General features: G+C 42.5%; 1 protein-coding gene and 1 long non-coding RNA gene across 4 annotated transcripts in view; one reads left to right on the top strand and one right to left on the bottom strand.

Moving 5' to 3' along the window:
- The first annotated feature begins 199 nt into the window (after positions 1–199).
- spidr (scaffold protein involved in DNA repair) overlaps positions 200–19,832 on the top strand; it is a 46,806-nt gene continuing 27,173 nt past the window's right edge. For 2 of the 3 annotated variants that reach the window (XR_002169315.1, XM_019878926.1), the window contains exons 1-9: positions 200–598; positions 776–934; positions 1,003–1,039; positions 1,372–1,545; positions 1,630–1,760; positions 9,195–9,421; positions 9,866–9,969; positions 12,157–12,346; positions 19,572–19,755. Coding sequence is in view for 2 of the 3 variants with exons in the window: in XM_019878926.1 (XP_019734485.1) it covers positions 584–598; positions 776–934; positions 1,003–1,039; positions 1,372–1,545; positions 1,630–1,760; positions 9,195–9,421; positions 9,866–9,969; positions 12,157–12,346; positions 19,572–19,755 (1,221 nt within the window). In the remaining variant the exon portion in view is untranslated. The remainder of the gene's footprint in view (positions 599–775; positions 935–1,002; positions 1,040–1,371; positions 1,546–1,629; positions 1,761–9,194; positions 9,422–9,865; positions 9,970–12,156; positions 12,347–19,571; positions 19,756–19,832) is intronic. The other variant, XM_019878925.1, reaches the window with a different exon arrangement.
- On the bottom strand, positions 2,695–16,115 carry LOC109521231 (uncharacterized). The gene is made up of 2 exons (XR_002169316.1): positions 15,183–16,115; positions 2,695–3,084 (listed from the first exon to the last, which is right to left on the bottom strand). It is a non-coding gene; the product is annotated as an uncharacterized LOC109521231 (long non-coding RNA).

The raw sequence follows: 19,832 nt of genomic DNA, 5'->3' as shown, positions 1-19,832 counted from the left end.
TAGAAGCGGGGCGAAGGATTCCTACCTTACAGAAATCATTTACATCAGTCTTTACATTGATGAATATCATAAATTATTACGAAATCATGAAGGGAATTTGAGGAAATTTGTTACGAGATAACTCAAGTGTGGAGCAAACCGGTAGCCTCTCGTAATAATCAGAAACCAAGAAGTTAAAAAAAGTTTGGGAATCCCTTGCCGCATTTCATTGAAAGCGTAAAGTTCTTATCGGGGCACGCTGGTGACAGAATCAAACGCACCACAGTTGTAGTCTTTTCGTCAAGACTTGATAGGGTGGCTCTGAAGAAACTACAGGCGACAATTACTACAAGGTGCCATGTTGACTCCGCTGTAATTTCAGGCAAGTTTTTTCCATAAAATCGGGGCACGCCGGTACTTTAATCGAACGCAACCCAGTTGTCGACGTGAATCGAGCAGCTCAGTAGTATCATTTTCTACATTCGATTACAAGTCCCAAAAAATGCAGGGCTGTAAGTTAATTTCACATTCTCAGTTAGCAAGATGCGGTGTCAAAATCTGTGCAAAGTAGCCTCTGGCGCGGGCGAAACTTCATTGACAAAACATGTCTTCGAGAAAGGTAAGAAACTAGATCGCTGCAGTTGCTAATCAGCTAGTTGTACTGAGTACTTAGTCGGCAGGGCTTTTAGCTTTTCTACTTCGTCTGAGCTCTCACAGCTGATATTTTAAAGTCCCAGAATCGTATGTTAATGAATCCATGTGCTTTTTCTTTGCCCTTTTGTGTGTGTTTCTGTAGCGTAAAAAGTGGTACAAGGATGTGAATTGCGTCTTCTTCCCGGATAATATTGACTGCGGTGTGAGAGGAGACAAAAAAACATCCGCACTTTCGTCATCCTTCTCAGCCAGGAGCTGGGAGAAATGTGGAGAGAGTTTTTTGGACTCTACGCTCAGAAAGGTGGTAAAAAATTATTTTTAATCACCCCATTAATACGCTTAGAGATGACATTTGGTGCTTTGTTGCAGGATGTGAAGACCCCAGAAAGAAAACTGTCAGTTTCAGGTACATTATAGTGAAAAAAAGTTGGTACTTTACGTTAATTCAACAATGTGTTTGGGTGCGCGGGTGTTTGTTGACCCTTCGAGTACCGAATCGTGGTAATGAGCCCTTCCATCATTCTGCGCTTGCTTTCTCCTTTTTGCATCCATCCTTCTTTCATTCCTTTTTTTCCTTCCTTCCATCTATCCAAAGAGGTGGCATAAATGTGGACTCCTTGCCAGCTACCCAACCTAATGTGCATGCTGTTAGTTTGTGGGAATAAGCTGAGTAACTGCCGAAAACCAGCGGAAGCATGAACATGCAAACTTGTAAATTATCCACCTCCCCCACCACAGCCCACAGCAGTGAGGACCCAGTAGACATTGCATGGAGCTCTTCCAGCGACAGCGGACAGTCAGACAACAATGAAATCCAGGAGCAATGGCATCACCAGCCTGTGGTCAAAAAGAGATGGCCGGCTCACTCTCAGTCATGCCCCAAAGCACTTCGCACTCTTTGCGCTGATGAAGGTACATTGGGCATAAGTCTCCCAACAACAATTAAAAAAATATATGTATATATTGTTGTTGTTGTTTTCAATCTGACTGCTGCAGATGACATGGCAGTCATAGAAACAGACGGGTCTGAGCAGGATGTAGAAAAAGATACGGGCCAGCAAATCTCAGACTGCGATTCGCTGCCGTGCAATGAAGAAATCGAAGCCCTCCGAGCTGAGCCTACGGATGTGAGTGAACCATTTGCACGTCAAATTAAATTAAAGTAAAACTACTCACCTACTATGTGCCTAACAAACAGGAACAACGTGTCAGCAGAGACATGTTGTGGCATTCGATGTTGTACCTGATATTGTACCGAGCAGACAGAAGTTACATTTCTTTCTCCGTGGTTATCACACTGGTAAATAATTTTGGGGATGTCACAAAACACATAAAATCTAAAGAACAAAGGTAGACACACAGTGTCAACCTTTAACATGCTCACTAGCTAAAGTCTTACAGCATGTTACATTTTTTAGGTTGAACCCATCTTGTAACATTTCCAATGCTACGGTATCCCATTTTTCTAGCTGAATAGTTGAGTCCGAATGTCTACGTCGTTTCCCTTCTGGCGTCAACCTATTTATGCAGGTAACTAGTTAGATTTGAATGCTGACAGCAGCAGGTCTATATATCCACGTCATTGCTATGTATGAACAATAGATGGTGCTGTCCACCTTCTTAAGGTCGCAAGTCAAGTCTTTCCTACAGAGTCTTGATGCGTGTCCCGTGTTCTGTAAAGTATTTATGTATCATAAGATTATTTTAGATTTATATATTTTTTAAAACAGGTGTGATTTTTGTTGATGATAGTAGAACAGTGATTTATTTTTAATATATGTATTGAGTATTTTTCCACTAGATGGCATGTTCCACGCATGCCTTCAATAGGATCAAACCCTCGCCTGCCTGCTGTGCACTTTTCTAGAACCTTCTGGTTCATGTTCCAGACTGTCAAAGTTCACAAGCTGAAGTTGCAATAAAACCCTGGCCGGCGCTTATCTGCTGCAGCTATTTATCCTGCTTGGTGAATGCTTCTAGGGTGAAGAAAATAGTTTTTTTTTGGAGTCAATGAAGGAGTCCAGCTGTGCTGTTGATGACATATTTAAATCACAGTGTTTTTTTTCACCCCAATGATTGTGATACATGGCCAGTAGGTATAAGACAGTGAAATACCAGCTCTATTATTTATGGAGACAGATAGTTGGGTCAGAATATTTAACTATCTGGTACCCTTGTGACAGCAGCTCATCTGTAATGCTCGCTAGTTGGGTTGAATGTTTATGTTATCACAGCTGTCCATTTTAGCTGCTAACGAGCAGGTACTGAATGTTGAGTATTTGATCTCCTGACTCGAATAGACCGTTTATCCATCCATCCATTATCCGAGTGGGCGTGCTGGAGCCTATCCCAGCTGTCTTCCGCCCGTAGGCGGGGGATACACCCTGAACTGGTTGCCAGCCAATTGCAGGGCACACAGAGAAGAGCAACCATTCACGTTCACGATCACAACTAGGGACACTATAGAGTGCTACCATGCATGATTTTGGAACGTGGGAGGAAACCGTAGAACCCGGAGAAAACCCACACAGGCATGGAGAGAACATGCAAACTCCACATTGGAAGGCTGGGGCCTGGAGTCGAACCTATGCACTGCGAGGCAGACGTTCTAACCAGTTGACCACTGTGCCGCCTTGCTCATTTATGCATATAACTATTTGCCTGTGAATGTTTATCTTGTCGTTATTGCAACAGTCCATTTCACCAGACAACTTGTATGGTCTGAATGTTATCAATATACAATACTGTATGTCCATGCTTAAGACGACCCATTTAGGCAGCTAACTAACTAAAAATCAAAACACGTGAAGTGAATTTTTTTCAGTGCTCACTGAGCTGAAATTTCACAAGTTGTGAATATTGCTCTGCATTATGACTTTACTAGTTAGGTCTGAACATTTATTATCTATATCTTATTCCCGTCTGACAACAGCCTTTTAGTTGGGTCTGAATATTGAATACCGGCTTTTCGCAACCTATCAGTCCATTTTGCATTTGAATTTTTCATGTTACCAGTAGCATGATAACCTCTTCTTCATCACAGGGCAGGGCTGTTTACTATCTATATGCGCTGTATACGTCGGTGGTGTCAAGCCTCAGTGCTGGAGGCTTTGCTTGTTCTCAGGTGCAGTGTTTGTGAAAGGCTGGACTGGCATGGAGGGAATGTGCAGGGAGTGCCGTGAACCAGCTCACAACCGCACATGCTGTTTTTGTTGTTTCAGGTAATTGGTGTGCCAGATTGGGACAAATTAGTGATGTTTGGTGGTTATTGTTTGACTTTGCACCGTGAAGGCTCCTTGCTATCAATTCTGCGTTGGTGGCGTTGCTTCCACCCTTCTCTGTTTTCGTCTTCCTCGTTAGGTCCCCAGAAATAACGGACAAGCTCTTCTGGCGAACGGGACAATTGTTAAGACTAAAGGAGAATCTTGTGAGGAAGTTCTCGAGTTTGTTGAAAGGAAACGCATCGACAGATTAGCATCCCTCCCACAGAGCCAGCTACTTCCTCTTGTCACACTTAATTTTTGCTGCCATCAGCTCTCTGGTGTCAAGTGAAATTCAAGATCATGCTATCTGGAGATGTGTGGTTACAGAACTTCAAGAAAGTAGAAATAGCTTTCATGAATATACTGCTCCACATAAGACTCTTTTTTTATTTGTAGGCCCCTGTCAGCCCACCCCATTACTTTAAACATTAGCAAAGGAAGTGCGGCGAAAGTGTGTACGCATATTCATACTCCACTATATACAATTTTAAAAACAAACAGAATGGGAAAGAAAGAGTAACACACGTGATGAAAATATTTAGATTGTCTATACCAGAGGTGGGCAAAATACGGCCCGCGGGCCGGATCCGGCCCATTGGTCTTTTTAATCCGGCCCGCCGAAGGTTGGTACACAATTAAGGTTCGATGTAAATGATTGCATTCATTTCATTTGGGCTTTTAATGACAGTCATTTCAACGTCAGGTGGCGCAGTTACTTGAAGTTGCAGAGCACGAGGAGGGAAGGGGAGACGATACGGAAGCCCGCAGTAGCGCCAACTCAAGCAACTCCCGCTCGATACGACGGAATAAGTGTGTCCGCGCCGCTATTTTCTATCATTGGATCCAAAACAGCGACATGCAAGTGACTCTTTATTGCAGTTAGTTTTACTGGAATTGCGAAAATATTTACGTCCTGTAGGTCATGGAATCCAAACGAAGAGGAACAGTAATGGCCGCGGAAGAGAAAGTGAAATGTATCGGATTAAACGAAGCAGGTTACAAAGTACGAAACATTCAGGAGACGCTTGGAGTCTGAAAGACTCAAATCTACGAGACTTTGAAAAACGAGGAAGCGATTCTTGCTCAGTCCGATTCTGGCTATTTCCATGCTCAGAGTGAATTGCTTGCGGCTTGACGGACAGTCGAGTAAATAAACGTTTCCTGGAATGGTTTGACTGTTATAGTGCTAAAAACCTTATGCAAACTGGACTGCTAATAAGAGAGGAAGCGAGTTCCAGAGCGCTAACTATGAGCATTGAAGACTTCGAAGCGTCCCGTGGCTGGCTTCAAAAGTTCGTTGCGTGACATCAGCTGAGCAACGCTGTCATGTGTGGTGATCATGGGGAGGTCAAGTCAGAGACAATGAGTGAGTGGAAAGAAAAGCCACCAGGTCTCTTACACGTCTCATTTTGTAGCAAATAATCCTAACTTTGTTGTATTTTGTCATATACCTGTACTGTGTGCTGCAGTTTTTGGGCAATATATTGTTGCACTTTGTTGCTTGTGTTGCCACATGTATGTTGTTAACATACTTTGACGTTCATACAGGACATACCGTATACCATAGTTGTTTCACTGTTCTCATTAAAAAAAAGTATGGGAATACTTTAATGCTTTTGTTCTGTTGATGTTTGGTATGGACTGTCAACATACACAGTTTTTTTTATATGTACTGTATGTTGTGCTGACCCAGCCCACCTGTCAAATTTAGAAATCAATGTGGCCCCCGAGCCAAAAAGTTTGCCCACCCCTGGTCTATACAGTCGAACCTCCAAAGTCAAACACAATTCTCCTATGACGTTGATTGTTCTAAACTGAAAATACATTTTCCTTGGGAAATAATCAATTTGGGCGGCCCCGTGGTTAGTGCGTTGACATCGCAGTACAGAGGTCGTGGGTTTGATCCTGGCTCCGGCCTTCCTGTGTGGAGTTTGCATGTTCTCCCGGGGCCTGCATGGGTTTTCTCTGGGTACTCCGGTTTCCTCCCACATTCCAAAAACATGCATGGCAGGCTGATTGAGCACTCTAAATCGTCTTTAGGTGTGAGTGTGAGCGCGGACGGTTGTTTGTCACTGTGTGCCCTGCGATTGGCTGACACCCGGTTCAGGGTGTCCCCCGCCTACTACCCAAAGACAGCTGGGATAGGCTCCAGCGACCCTTGTGGGGATAAAGCGGATCGGAAAATGGATGGATGGAATAATCCATTTGTTCCAGGCTCAAACAATCAATGTCTAAAAAAATAACATCAACCTAAAGTAACCTTTTTTTTTTTTTTTTTTTTACCTACCTAACTATCTTGCGCACATGACGACTGTAAATTAAAATGAAAATAAAGCACCTGACAGATGAAAAGGAAATGTAGCAGGTCTTTGCAAAACACGCCAGTCACCTACTGGCAAGTTTTAAGAATTGCTGGATTTAATCAGCGCCTGGTTAGCCACACAATTTTTGCAGGCAGCCCATTTTTTCAGGTCATCAGTTAGGGTCAGAAGGCTTACTCTCTGTTTCCTTTCCTTGTACAGCCCATTTCTGCATCTCGCTAGTGGGGTCTGATGTTTACGATTGTTTCCATGATCGCAGTTCCCAATTGTGGCAGTTAATAATCTGAGGCTGGATGTTTATCTGTTCCTATTCTCACAGCAGCCCATGTAAGCAGCTAACTAGTTGGGTCTGAATGTTTTTCATCTCCTTCCCTTCTGACATCAATCTGCTTTTGCATTGAACTGGGACTGTTTGAATATTGAGTTTGTTGCCACTCACTGCACCCTGTTTTCTCTCATGTGGGAGCCCATATAGGCAATCAACTTGGAAGACTGGATTGTTTACTTTGTTTCCTTGATCTGAGGAGCTCATTTTGGCGGATCTGTGGGTCTGAATGTGAACACTCCGGTTCTCCTCCAACAGCAACCCATTGAAGCATCTAACTAGTCGGCTCTGAATGTTTCGATAGTTTTCTTAATCTAAAAGCATCTGTGTTCATTATTTGAATCCTTCTAACAGAACTCAGAGAAACATCTTACTAGTTGGATCTGAACGCTTAGACCCCCCACCCCCCCTCACACACACACACACACACACACACACACACACACACACAGCGGCCCTTTTGGACAGTAAAATGTTGACTTTTTACCACTTGATATTGTTTTTGTTTTGCTATTGACTTGTGGATGTTAGACATCACAAAGTATTTATTATGGCATTGAAAATTCGCACCGTTTATCACCGTATCGTCTATTTCCACTTCTATGGTTGCCATCATACTTTTGCTCTTTTCTGTCATCCTTGGCCTTCTCATGCCACATATGAATCACTTTTTTACCTTTTAGACGCTCACATTTCTGAACCGTCACAAGACGTGCCGATCTCACGATGATGCTTTGAACCCCCATGTTTTGCTTTTCATTGTCTAGCTTTGTGAATTCCAAGAAGACAGCACAACACAGCTGTTTGCCTCACATATAATTCCAGTCCTTACTGGAAAGCTCACACGGACTCATCCAATCAATCCTAAATCAAACCGGATCTAACGGGATCCTGACGGCCAGGTCCAGGTCCCAAAAGTTTATGACTCCAGATAAATGCGCATCTGACTCACTGAAGCAAAGCCTGCCAGATTTGTGGTGTTGTACTTGCGCTGGAAGTACGCAGGAGGAGCTGCGAGGGTGGTGTTTTGTTTCAAGGACTGCTTCCCAGATGAAGCTCACTCGCTCACTCCATACCCCTTAAGTCGGCCACTCTTAAGGTTCACTAACGTCCGCCCCAAATGGCTGGCTGTTTTTTTTTTTTTTTTTTTTACTACCGTTTGTTCAGGAGAAGCTGCTCGCGGACGCTCACACGGTGTACTCAGAATGCTTTCAGCGTTGGGTTAAAAGGCATTTTTGAATCAGGGCCAGGAACACAGTGTTCCTCTCTCTCGCTCTCGCTCTCGCCTTCGCTCTCCCTCACTCTCTTGCTCTGTGGCTGTAGCTATGGCGTGACGTCGCCTGGCGCCCGGCCCGGCAGGGTCAAGTTGATTCAAATGGGAGAGCTTGGTATGCTGGTCTTGTCTACACATGACAGGAGTTCAGGTTTCATGTGGATTTTTCCATGAGATCTGATTGCATCAGTTGCAATGAGTCATGACGCAGCAAAAAAAAAAAAAAAAGAAAGAAAGAAAAGCAAAAGAAAAAAATGGCTTGGGAATGATGCAGCATGCCATAACCTTACAGCGCATATTTCACATTACAGTACTGTATTGGATTTAAAAATGGATGTAGTGTACGTACAAATAGGCACAAGCATGAAAATAGAAATCCTTGAGCGATAAAACTGGAAAAAAATAATGCTCAATTATCAATAAAGTTAACTTTTTGGGTCGCCATTTGGTTAGGTCTACCTGTATATTATTTGCTTTTCCTCCGTTTAGCCGGCTAACTAGTTGGGCTTGCACGTTTGTTCCCCTTATCACAATAAAATCGCTAACTAATTGAGAACAGAATGTTTATTTTGCTCCCTCTCTTGCTGCAGCCCATTTAGGCATTAAGTAGTTGTACACAAAGTTTTTCCCCCTTTGTCATAGCAGTCAATTTACCGTAATCAGCTTACTAGTTTGGTTTTGAATTTTTGTTTTGCTTCCCTTCTTTCAGTAGCCCATTCATTCAAGTAACTGTCGATTTTGGAAGACAACCAGTTGGGGCTGAATGTTTGTTTCCCTTCATACATTAGCCCATTTAATCGTCTCATTTCAGTCATTGGGTTTGACTGTTTACTGGGTTACACTTTTACACCAACCCATTCAAGCAAGTTACTAATTGTGTTGCACATCTTACTGCACACATTTGGGGATATAACTACTTGTGTCTACTAATTGGGTCTGAATGTTTAGTTTTTGTCTATCGACAGCAACCTCTTTAGTTATAATCGGGTCAAATAAGTTTCCATTGTTTTCCTTCTAACATCAGCCCATTTAAGCAGTTTACTTACTGGGTCTCAATGATTACTCTGAGTTCGTCTACAGCAACCTATTTAGGCAGCCGCAGCAAGCTACTCTGCTCAATATATTTACGGTAATTGTTTCCCTTGTTATCCCAACCCAGTTACTCATCTTACCAGTTGGGTCTGACTGTTTTTGCTACAGTAACGAATAGCTGTTTTAGACAACAAATTGGGTCTGAATGTTCGTGTGTTTCCCTATAGTAGTTGATTTAAGCAGCTACGGTATCTAGTTGGGCACTTATGTTTACTTCTTACAACAGCTCATTTACACAGTAAACGAGTTTGATATGTAATTCTTATTTTTCCCCATGCATATCGCAGTTGGACATCTCGGGCTATGCGTCCGATGGAGAGACCGACTGTGAAATATTGACCACAAGCATACTGGATGGCGAGAGCCTTCAAGGTGGCAGCGGCGATAGCAACAAAAGGTCTGTCAGCAATTGGGTCCGATATGCTCATGCCATGCTACAGACGCCGAAGAAGACATTTGACGGGCAGTTGAAAACCCCTGAAGATTCGGCCAAAAAGAAAAGGAAGTTTCAAAGGTGAGACGGAAGATTATAAAAATATATTTTCAGGGATGGGAGAATTGCTGCACATTCACACTGGCAGGTGGGCTGTAATCAAATTCCACGGGCATTGTCAGTGAGGCAGCGTATTTGTACTTGAATAGCTCTGCGTCAACAGCACTTTCCAGATCCATTCATTCATTCCATTGCGTTTATTTTTTTGAAGATATGACTTCATAAAATGTGGAAAGAAAGAAAGAAAGCAAGTGTGGTACTTAAAAACATCAGGGACACATGAAGGTGATGTTTCCACATTTTGCTGAAAAAAACCCCACCTGTCTAAAGGTCATCAGCATCGTGAAGATCATCTTCATCTGTGGTGGTTTGTCGGCTTACTGAGAATTTTCTTGAACTGCAAAATATGGCACATATGCCTATCACATTTCACCATCTATGTGTGTTTGTGTGCGTGTTGAACAGCGGCGGTCTTGCAGAGAGGCTAAATCGACTTCACTGCAGGCAGAGATCAGCTGTGAGCTTCTGGAGGTACCGCTCCACCTCAGACAACTGGACAGAAACAAAAGGTGCCCAGAGCCCCTTTCACACTTGAGCCTTTTACTCTTGAGTTTGAGCAAATTTGGAATGGCGGAAACACCACTGTAGATGTGTAATGAGTTACAATAGGCCACCTTTACTTTTACACAGAATCCAGCAATTACTTGATACTGCGGCAGCTATGTGCAGTTTCACACAGTGATAATGGCATTCTGCAAATCAGATCATTACATGCATGACATCGGTGGCGTGGGAGAAGAGAGTATTCCCTTTCACACACGGCCTCCATTTCTGCTTCCGATACTTCCTCCGAAAGTTAGGAAATGTTTGGCTCAACCTCAACCTCCCTGTTTCTGTCAGTGCCTTTCACGCAGAACAGCAACATGGAACATACACTACTTTTATAATGAGCAAAAATTTTATGACCGCGACATTTGCTTTCAACACAGTGTGGGAGAAGTGAATGTCTGGTGTTAAAGTTGACAGCCCCTTACTAGATTTTCACGTCTTTTTCACATAGCCGTCATCCCTCCTCTTTTTTGCTTCTTGACACGACAGGAAAATACAAAATACTACAGGAAATTTGCAACTTCAGTCCCCCTTTCTCGATTGATAGCACCCGTACAGAATAGCAATGAGGGTGGAGGGGAAACTGTTGGCCAACAGATATTACTTTCAACACAACCGCTTGGGAAGTAAGTCTTTGGTGTTTAACTTCTTTACGCCTGTGATGCGACTTCTGAAAGCTAGGAGATTAGCGGTTCAAATTCAAATCTCCCACCTCCAATTCTCTGCTGGTCAATTTTGTATTGAACAGTAATGACAGAGAAAAAGCAAGTCGCTTACGGGAAACACGGTTGGAGAAGAACGAAGCTTTCAACACAATAGCATGGGAAGAAGTGCGTTCCTGGTGTTTACCTTTACATTTTCATCCTGACTTTTGACTCGTCATTTACACGCAGCCATTATCCAGCCTTTGATACTATATCCAAAGCTTGAATGGGCACGAGTCGATTGTGAATTAACACTGCAATTATTTTGACACTTAATGTGACATTGTAAAATATGGGATGTTTGTTTGTTTGTTTGATGATAGGTGAGTGTTTATAGAGACAACATTGTGGAAGTGGAAGTATGCTTGAACCCTGAACTCACTATAGGTTACTGACAGGAAACTGTCTGCCAACTTCTTGTTTTCCTTTCCGCGGTGTTCCTTATTACCTCTTGCGGTCTACAAAGAGTCGCTAGCACAAAGTTGACAGTTGATCATGGAAAAAAATGGGGCATTTGGTAGCTTCGATTAATGTAACACATCAGGTGCATAGGCCTCATCTCATGAGATTTAACGCAGTTTACCATCCTTGATACTGACCCTGTGCCGTACTCAAAGCTGTTTCTAATATTTTGATTGTGCTATCTACATATGAGTGTCAATATATAAGGAGCCCCTTTAAATGTGAGGCTGTGCGGCCTGACACTGTTGCAAACTAACACCACAACACTCAACATATTCAATGAACATGTCATGGACAGTATCAATCCTGCCTGTTGTTGTAAACCCTTTATTTAAGCCTGGCAATATTTAAATGAAGTACCTTGGTTAAAATTTTCTGCAGCTTTTGCTTCCTCCTGACCCAAATCTTTGGTTACGACTCACTGGGGGTTAGATTATACTGATGTGTTCACCATGTAGGATTTAGTACACAGAGCAGAAATGCAGCCCGTGTTTTGACAAATGCACATTGAAAAATGCAATAATAATAGCTCTCTTGTGGACTCTTTGATATTGTTTCAACGTATCACACTAAAATACCCCCTTAGGCCACGCTCAGGGAATCATTAAAACTCACAAAGCTGTATTGTGTTCAAGTTGACTGGCTGCCATTTCACAATCCAGCGCAATCAACTTTACACCCCAAAGTGCGCGCACCGAGCCAAGTCGCTTTCTTTTTGATTCGGCCGCTTGGAGGCTTTTTTTTTTTTTTTGGCTCTCCTGTATTATCTCTGTCGACAAACAAACAAGTCAGTCACAGTGGGCTCTAAAATACTATGTTATGGATCTGCTCGTCACAATGACAGCCGCTCTGTTCACGACAGTGAATGATAGAATCTAAAAGTGCGCAACTAACACTAATGAGTCCTTCAGAGAGTTGACCGCCAGCACACAAGGGCGCACACACACTCACCATCTGTGTTGTTGTTGCTCCGCTCTCCAGCGGATAGGCCCGGCATGCTGGTGCTGGAGGTGCTGGAGGTTCAGGAGGAGTGCGGCGCGCAACTGGTGCGCTGCCAGCACCACCCACCGCTCGGTCCCGCCAACCCCCATGTGCTGGTGTTACTCTGCAGGGAGACTGCAGTGCAGCTCAGCCCGACGCCCGCCGACATCATCCACATACACCCACCATGGTGAGAGGAGAGCATGAACTGTATTCATATAAAGCAGGGGGATCTCAAACCCCGGTCTTCTGGGCCGTTATCAGTCCCCTGCAGAGCTTGCTGATGAGCTCATCATTTGAATCAGGTATGTTGCGGCAGGGAGAGACGGAAAACAAGCAAGAAAGCGGCCCTCTAGGACCGGAGTTTGAGACCCCTTTTATAAAGTAAATGCCGAGTCCACCACTGGCCTTACTGTATTAATTGCCTATTTGCATCCTTAAATTAGACATTTATAAACAGAGTTCCATTCCAATTAGGTTAAGGACAAGGGCCGGTTGTTGTTGTTTCCCAAGTGCAAGAGGAGGTTACACAAAATGCATCAAAACAGTTCACTCGTGCCAGCATAGAAATAAACAAGTCATTAAAATAAGAGCCTCACCCATAAAAGGACTCTCCGGCTGGATATCTACAGCATGCCAGTTTTAATTTAATGCATAGACAATATCAGATTTTTTTTTCTTTTTTTTGGGTGGGGAGGGGCGAGTGGTTGGTATTTCCATGTACATTTCAAGTACATATCATTGACAAATGTGTGAAACAACGCACATGGGCAGACGCCCAAATTCAACGTAAAAAAAAAAAGTTAACAGTAATACATAAACAAATCCAAATCAACTTTACCAAGCATTTAGTTTGCCTGAGATGACTCTTCCTAGCCATTATTCCACTGACCGCTTTCTGCAAACATTTTGCACCAGGTTGCCCCCAAGGGCCACATGAGCAAGCCTCAGCCCTGTTCTCAAAACAGCTCACCAGTGATGAAGCAATTGTGATTTCCCACGCACGTTGTAGTAGTGATCATTTAAAAATATGAACACGGGCGGATAGTTCCAAAAATAAAATGTTGCATATTGATATTTCTGTATCTGTTTCCTAATTATTATGAGAAATCATTCACATGATCAATGTCTTCACAACATTGGCCGATTGTTCTCCTATTTTGGGGTAATGTTTGAACCTCCTGATCTTGAATGTGTACAAAATATTTTGTAAAAAAAACAAAATACAAATCACCAGACATTTTTGGTTTTGCTGATTTTTGATCATTTTGAAAGAGCTAATATCAACCAATTAAATAGCATTATTCATGGCCATTTGAACACATTTCCAAAGTGCGTATCAAAGTGGCATCAACCCTTGGCTTCAATCTCTTCCCAAGGAGGAGCACTCGGGTTCAAAAAGGTTAGTGACTCCCTATTAAGGCCAGATGTAATTGCCGATGCTATTGCAGTAGTGGACGTTTACAGGTGTCGCAATACGAAAATGTCCAAATCTGTTTACAGACAATGCTCCCAACGTGCTTTATGCCAAAGAGCTAATGGAATAAATCCAAACCATTTACTTATGCCGGCAGAAAATTAATGAATCATTCAAATAAAAGCCTCATACATCAAAACTCTTAACGGGTTGTAACATGCACAGCAATAAACACTTAAGCCACAGGTTCAACTTCTCAAAGGGCTCCATTTAAAAACAAGAACAACAGCAACATTATTTAAAGTGCACTTTTCCAGTCCATGATACGTAATTGGCTTGTGTTTGCATTTCAACTTGATGAAACGACTACTTAAAGGTATCGTTTTCAAGTAGCAGTTCCTGGGCGAAACCACTCATTGGTAGCATTTGAAGATACACTGCTAGAAAGGACAAAAACAATCACTCAAAACGTAACGACGTTAGCCTGAAGCTGAACCTTTACTCTGGACACTACCCGACACACATTGCACTCAAGTGTGTGTAGGGTAGCAAGTAGAGCTGATACTGTGCAAGTGTCATCATAATACTTTAACTTACATTCAAGATTTCTCTTATTCTTAAATTTGATATGTGTTTTTTCGTCCAACATTGATGTCATTATCTAGTGAGGCTAAGCGGTTTGGAAAAATGGATGGATGGATGGATGGGCTTTGTGTGTAAAATATTGTGATATTGCGCCATTCCTGTCCAACTCTAATGGTCCTATTTACTAAATAAATGTCTCAAATTAGTTTTATAAGGCTCTAAAAGAAATTCTTTAAAAGTCTTAGATTTGGCTTGCCTATAAACTGGCACACAACCTGTCTTCTATTTTTGTGTGTGTGTGTGTGTGTGTGTGTGTGTGTGTGTGTGTGTGTGTGTGTGTGTGTGTGTGTGTGTTATCTAAGTTTTTATTTATTTATTTATTTATTTTAAATCATTGCATTAGCAGGAGCATGACCTTTAGCATAGTACTGCCAGTCACACGTTTGACGTCCGAGTACATGCGTAATTTTTGAAATTGGTGACCGTGTCAGTTGAAGAAAGTACACTCTGTGAGCTAAAATAAGAGGAAGAACATGCACCAACGTGAGAGAAAAGTGCGTGTTCAGTAAAACCACTTCCCTGCATTTCCGTCTTTTGGATATTTTTTTTGTGCGGGACAAATTCATTTCTGGGCAGCAGTTCAAAAAAAAAAAAAAAAAAGAGAGACACTTGAGGGCAATTGCACAACAAAAGAGTTCACTCCCAGCAACATGCCGGACAAAAGGGGAACAGGAAGTGTTGAGCAGGGACTGTTGTTCGACCATGGGCCATTTCGATATATGCACAAATTCAAGATATGACACAATTTGAAATAACTATTGAGGTGCATGAAGTAATAATTAGCTTTCCATCCATCCCTACCTTATCCGACCCACATATCCTCAGGAGGGTCGCAGGTGGGTCGCAGGTGTGCTGGAGCCTATCCCAGCTGATTTCGGTCAGCAGGCGGGGTACACCCTGAACTGGTTGCCAACCAACCGCAGGGTACAAATGGACGAACGACCATTTGCGCTCTCAGTCATACCTAGGGACAATTTAGAGCGTTCAATCAACATTAAGATTTGTGGTATGTGTGTATTAATGTTGACATCTGTGTTTTCACAGTCCAGTGTTGACGCTTGTTAGTTATTGATATGCAATTTGGGAGTCAGCGCATGTGGGGCACTTCATGTGTTTGTGTAGGATATGTGTTGCATGCAAATGAAAATGCTAAAATTGGATGTAGGCATTTAATCAGAATTGGACACGTTGACCTTCAGTGCAAATTCAGGCTTAGATACAACAGCTGTGACTTTTGTGTGTAAAGTCCTGATTTTTCTTTTTTTTTTCTTTCTTTTTTTGCCCCGTTATCCCCATATCAGCACCAAAGGCCCAGATGCGCCTCGCAGTCACTCACATGGAGTCCAGATAGGCGGGGGCCGTGGTATGTTTGAGGCTTGTTTTGGAGTGGGAGCGAGGCAGTGGTCGACTCCAGCTGTTGGGAGTTGGGAGTGCACTTTGGAATATACAGGCTGGAGGAAGCGCTGGGGCCTCCTCAACGTACTGACGTCACGGACAGCTCCAGGGAATGCTTCACATTCCTCTTCCTGGCAGTCGTTAGGTCATTTCCAGCAAGTTGAGGGGGGGGGAAACACTCGATTATTTTCTGGAGCGTTTAGGGAGCGCAAATGTGAGAGGGAGCCAAAAGAAAGTGATTTGAAACACATGGTGGCTTCAGCACCTTTCATTTTTGTAAATCATGTTAGAATCGTGGTCCGTTCACGCGCTCCAAAGACATTTTTTTTTCCACATGAACCGTAAATTCTCCAAAGCGTATTTAGACATAGAATAATGCTTTGTACAGAACGAGGATACAACGGTTGTTGTCAGTGGAAAAAAACCCTCACAATGAAGGCATCCGAATGTCTTGTAAAATTGCTCTTTTCAAGCTTGCTGCATTTATCACCCCATCAATCCTGTTGTGCGTAGGATGTCTCCGCCCATACCTACCCTGCCCCTGAGTGGGCTGCGGTTGGAACGGAAATACCTGCGTGGATTATTCACCTACACGCTGTGACGCCAGCAGCCGGCCACTCCTTACCTGTCAGCTGCCCACTCACCTCTTCCCAAAGAGGAATCAACTTCCTCTTCCTGTTCCGCTTACAATACTGTACGTTCCGCTCCAGTAATGCACTGTAGTGCACGTGCATGCTGATGACTGATCTTTGGCCAACATGATAAATGGTGTCATGCTTAATCACACTCCTTATACAATGACTGCGCCGTTTTAGGGGGTTTTGGATAGGCAGCGGAAGTCCATGTTTGCTAAATATCTTCTGCTGATCACTGATGTCGTTTTTATAATACACATTTGGTGCAAAAATACTTTTGATGAATGTTTGCCTGTTACTTGTTTGTCAATATAGCGAGTGAACATGATGAATTGTGGCCAAAATCACTTTAGTTCACGGATAACATAACGAATTTGGATGAGGCTAAAAGAACAGAAATATGCAAAACAGTAAAAATGTATGGGATGCTCTTGATGGTCACCTTTAATGAATTAAATAAAGATCAGAGTCTGAGATATAGCTTCATTTAACCTGTAGAAGCCCTCCTTGATGGGGAAAAATGCATACTAGAAAATATGCCCTTTGTCTATATGATTTCATAATATATAATTACCATTATTTTTTTTAAAAAGTTTAAAAATATCTATATTTTTAATGATTTACCGTAATTGTTCCTCACAGCTGTTTCCCCCAAAGGGTTAATCGTTCGGATGAAATTAAACGGCTTTAACATTTTATGCTTTCTAATCGGACAACAATGCAAAGTCATTCATTTGTGGTTATGAGTCAAAGCATGAGGCTTTGTGGTGAGGCAGGACAATATGATCTTTGAAGAGATAAGAAAATAAGCGCTTTCTCTATGGGGGTGGGGGTGGCATCATTTGTCAAAATTTGTCAAAACATGCACATAAACACAATCCTTCATCAAGTCACTTTTCAAATGTGCAACAATTTAACATCAAATGAGCTATCCAACTGCATGGCTTGGCTGGTGCAGATCTGTTGTGAAATAGCGCATCCCCCTCCAGCTCTCCCACGCTCCTTTCCCATGTCGAGTGGTACAGGTGAAGCAAGGAAAAAAATGTTTGCGGCTCAAAATCACATTCCTCCGATCATAAATTTAAAACATGAATAAACAAAGATACAAAAATTAATGCTTTTGCACCTTCTGAGAGGCCCCATGGTTTTGGAAATGGTCTGCAAGATTGCCTGACATCGGTCTAATTTCTCGTCATACGGAAACCATTGAGGTCTCCTCTTTAGCAGGAATTCAGCTTGCTAGTCACTGAAAAACATTTTTTTTAAAAATAGACACTAACTAAGCAACACTGAATGTGCTTTTGTATGTAAACCTCTCTGTTTGCAGCCCTGTTGTTTCAATCAGGACATCGGCGGAGTTGTACTTCGAACTCTTAAATCCTCCCCAAAAAATTAATAAATAAACTTCCTGACAAATTTGAATTTAGCCATAAAATTGAGTATCCACGTAGCCTTAATATAAATAAATAGAACACAAATATACCATCAAAGGTCAATACATATATATATTTTTTTTTTTGTTAAAGTAATTGTGAGTAATCCTGATTATATTTCACGCACTAAAAGAAAATTGAAATGTAGAAAATCAAAAGCAAAATACTGTAAATGCATTGTCAAGGATTGTCAACCGTGCCCCGCTCCTCCCACCGCATCTTTTTCCCTTCCCCGAAGTGTTACTTGTTTGGGCACAAATCAGCAACCCTGTGACTTGAACGACTCCAATCATTAAAGTCATTTGTGAGTCAACGCATCATGCTTGGTGGCCCGCCAAACGCTGTCTTGCGCTCTTTTAATTGTAGCCCTAATTAACTCTGGCCTATGCCCAAGTGTATACCGTGGATGATACAGTATGCTGTGCAAGAAAATACCCTTTAAATGGTGCATACAGTACATGCCTAGAGTGTTGACTGTCATTTGTTGTACTTGGCGGCATGCATTGCCAGGGTGAATTTGGAATCAATCAAGGACAATAGCACTGTATCGAAGATTACATTTGGGGAAGAAAAAAAAAATAAACACAAATCACAATTCCGTTTCTGATTTGAGAATAATATTTTCCAGTGGTGCACAATTAAACAAACCTCTTTGTACGTGCACGTCGTCTTGCTGTTTCATTCGCACCCACGTCAGAGACAAGCTGCAACACGCATGCCAGATCCAGTCACAGAGTGCACTTGGCGCTGACTCAGCAATAATCCACCATTCTATTCTTCATGTCACATGTGGAAAGACTTAGTCGTAAATCAGTACTACTATAAACAATGTGCTGTGTAATTATCAGGGCTGTTTTTCAAGTTCCTTTAATACTCGGGAGAGGTGCTGCTCACTCACTCTCTCAGGTTTAGATGCACAGGGCCAAACCCGAAAGGTTTTGCTTGGATTTGTTTTTAGAAATCATTTTCAAATGTCCACTTTGGCACATACACACAAATTAAATGCAAAAGTAAAGGCAAAGAAAAGCGTGCAGCTTCATTCTCGTGTCATCGGCTAACAGTCAGCCTGCCCACTTGCGACAGGCGTGGATGTGTTTTTCTGATGATGTCACATCCGCAGGGCATTTGAGTGTAGCTGTGCCCGATTGCATTTACAGTCGTAGTTGGTGACAGCCACACCTAGTAGAGCGTAGAAAACATAGCCAACATATAACATCTAGTTTGTGCATTTCTATCAACGAATTTGACCTCAATGTTTTCGGATTTTTCAATTCCTGAAGTGGCATAGTATTCCATAACAGTGTGAGATCAGCATGAGGAGAAGGTGTCAGGTAGCTATGGCTGCGTATGTCGTTCTTCCACATCCTACTTAAGCTCATGATCATTTTAGCCCAATGCTGTCCCGAAACAGTGCCATACCATAGGACACTGAAGTTCTTGAATATCCATCCATCCATTTTCCGATCCGCTTTATCCTCACAAGGGTCGCGGGGGGTGCTGGAGCCTATCCCAGCTGTCTTCAGGCCCGAAAATAATAAGTTGCACAATTGTCAGAACCAAATCTTGCTTCATCCTTTTTACTGACACCGAACAAGTCGACACCAACAGAGAAGATTTATCGCACGTTTTAAGGGTCTGAGTTGTGCGGCTCGTCCCACAAATACATGTTCCTCACCAATGGAGCATTGTTCCAAAAGAAAATAAACAGGCTTTGCGCCGTATAAAGCGTATGTGCGAGAAGCATACATCTGTTGCGCATTCTAACTTTCCTTGTAGAGCTCATATATCAAAGTTTGACATGAAACTCCAACGTTCCAACAGTCTTATTCCCTCTTGTTGATTTTTATACATATATATTTTGGCTGATAAACCTCACTCATTTCTTTACAGGCAACGTCTCTCTGTGGAAAGCTTAGGCTATGATATTATTCTTAACACACACTTCAGCCAGAAAGTCAACTCTGCGCCGCCCAGAGGCCAGTTTGAGGCCAAACGGCTCGTACCGTACCCTCTATGTCAGACGTTTGGAACGCTGGAGGTTTGCGGGGTCGCAGAGGAAATGGATAACGAACAGGTACGTGTAACATTGAATGATGTCGGTCCTTCTTCAGGCTTTTGGTGAATTTCTAAGCCAATTGTGCTGAAGTTGTC

The sequence above is a fragment of the Hippocampus comes genome, unplaced genomic scaffold (genome assembly GCF_001891065.2).
Source record: "Hippocampus comes isolate QL1 unplaced genomic scaffold, H_comes_QL1_v1.1 scaffold85, whole genome shotgun sequence".
Lineage (NCBI taxonomy): Eukaryota > Metazoa > Chordata > Actinopteri > Syngnathiformes > Syngnathidae > Hippocampus > Hippocampus comes.
The sequence above is the reverse complement of the archived record's forward strand: the minus strand, read 5'-3'. Positions and strand labels throughout refer to the sequence as shown.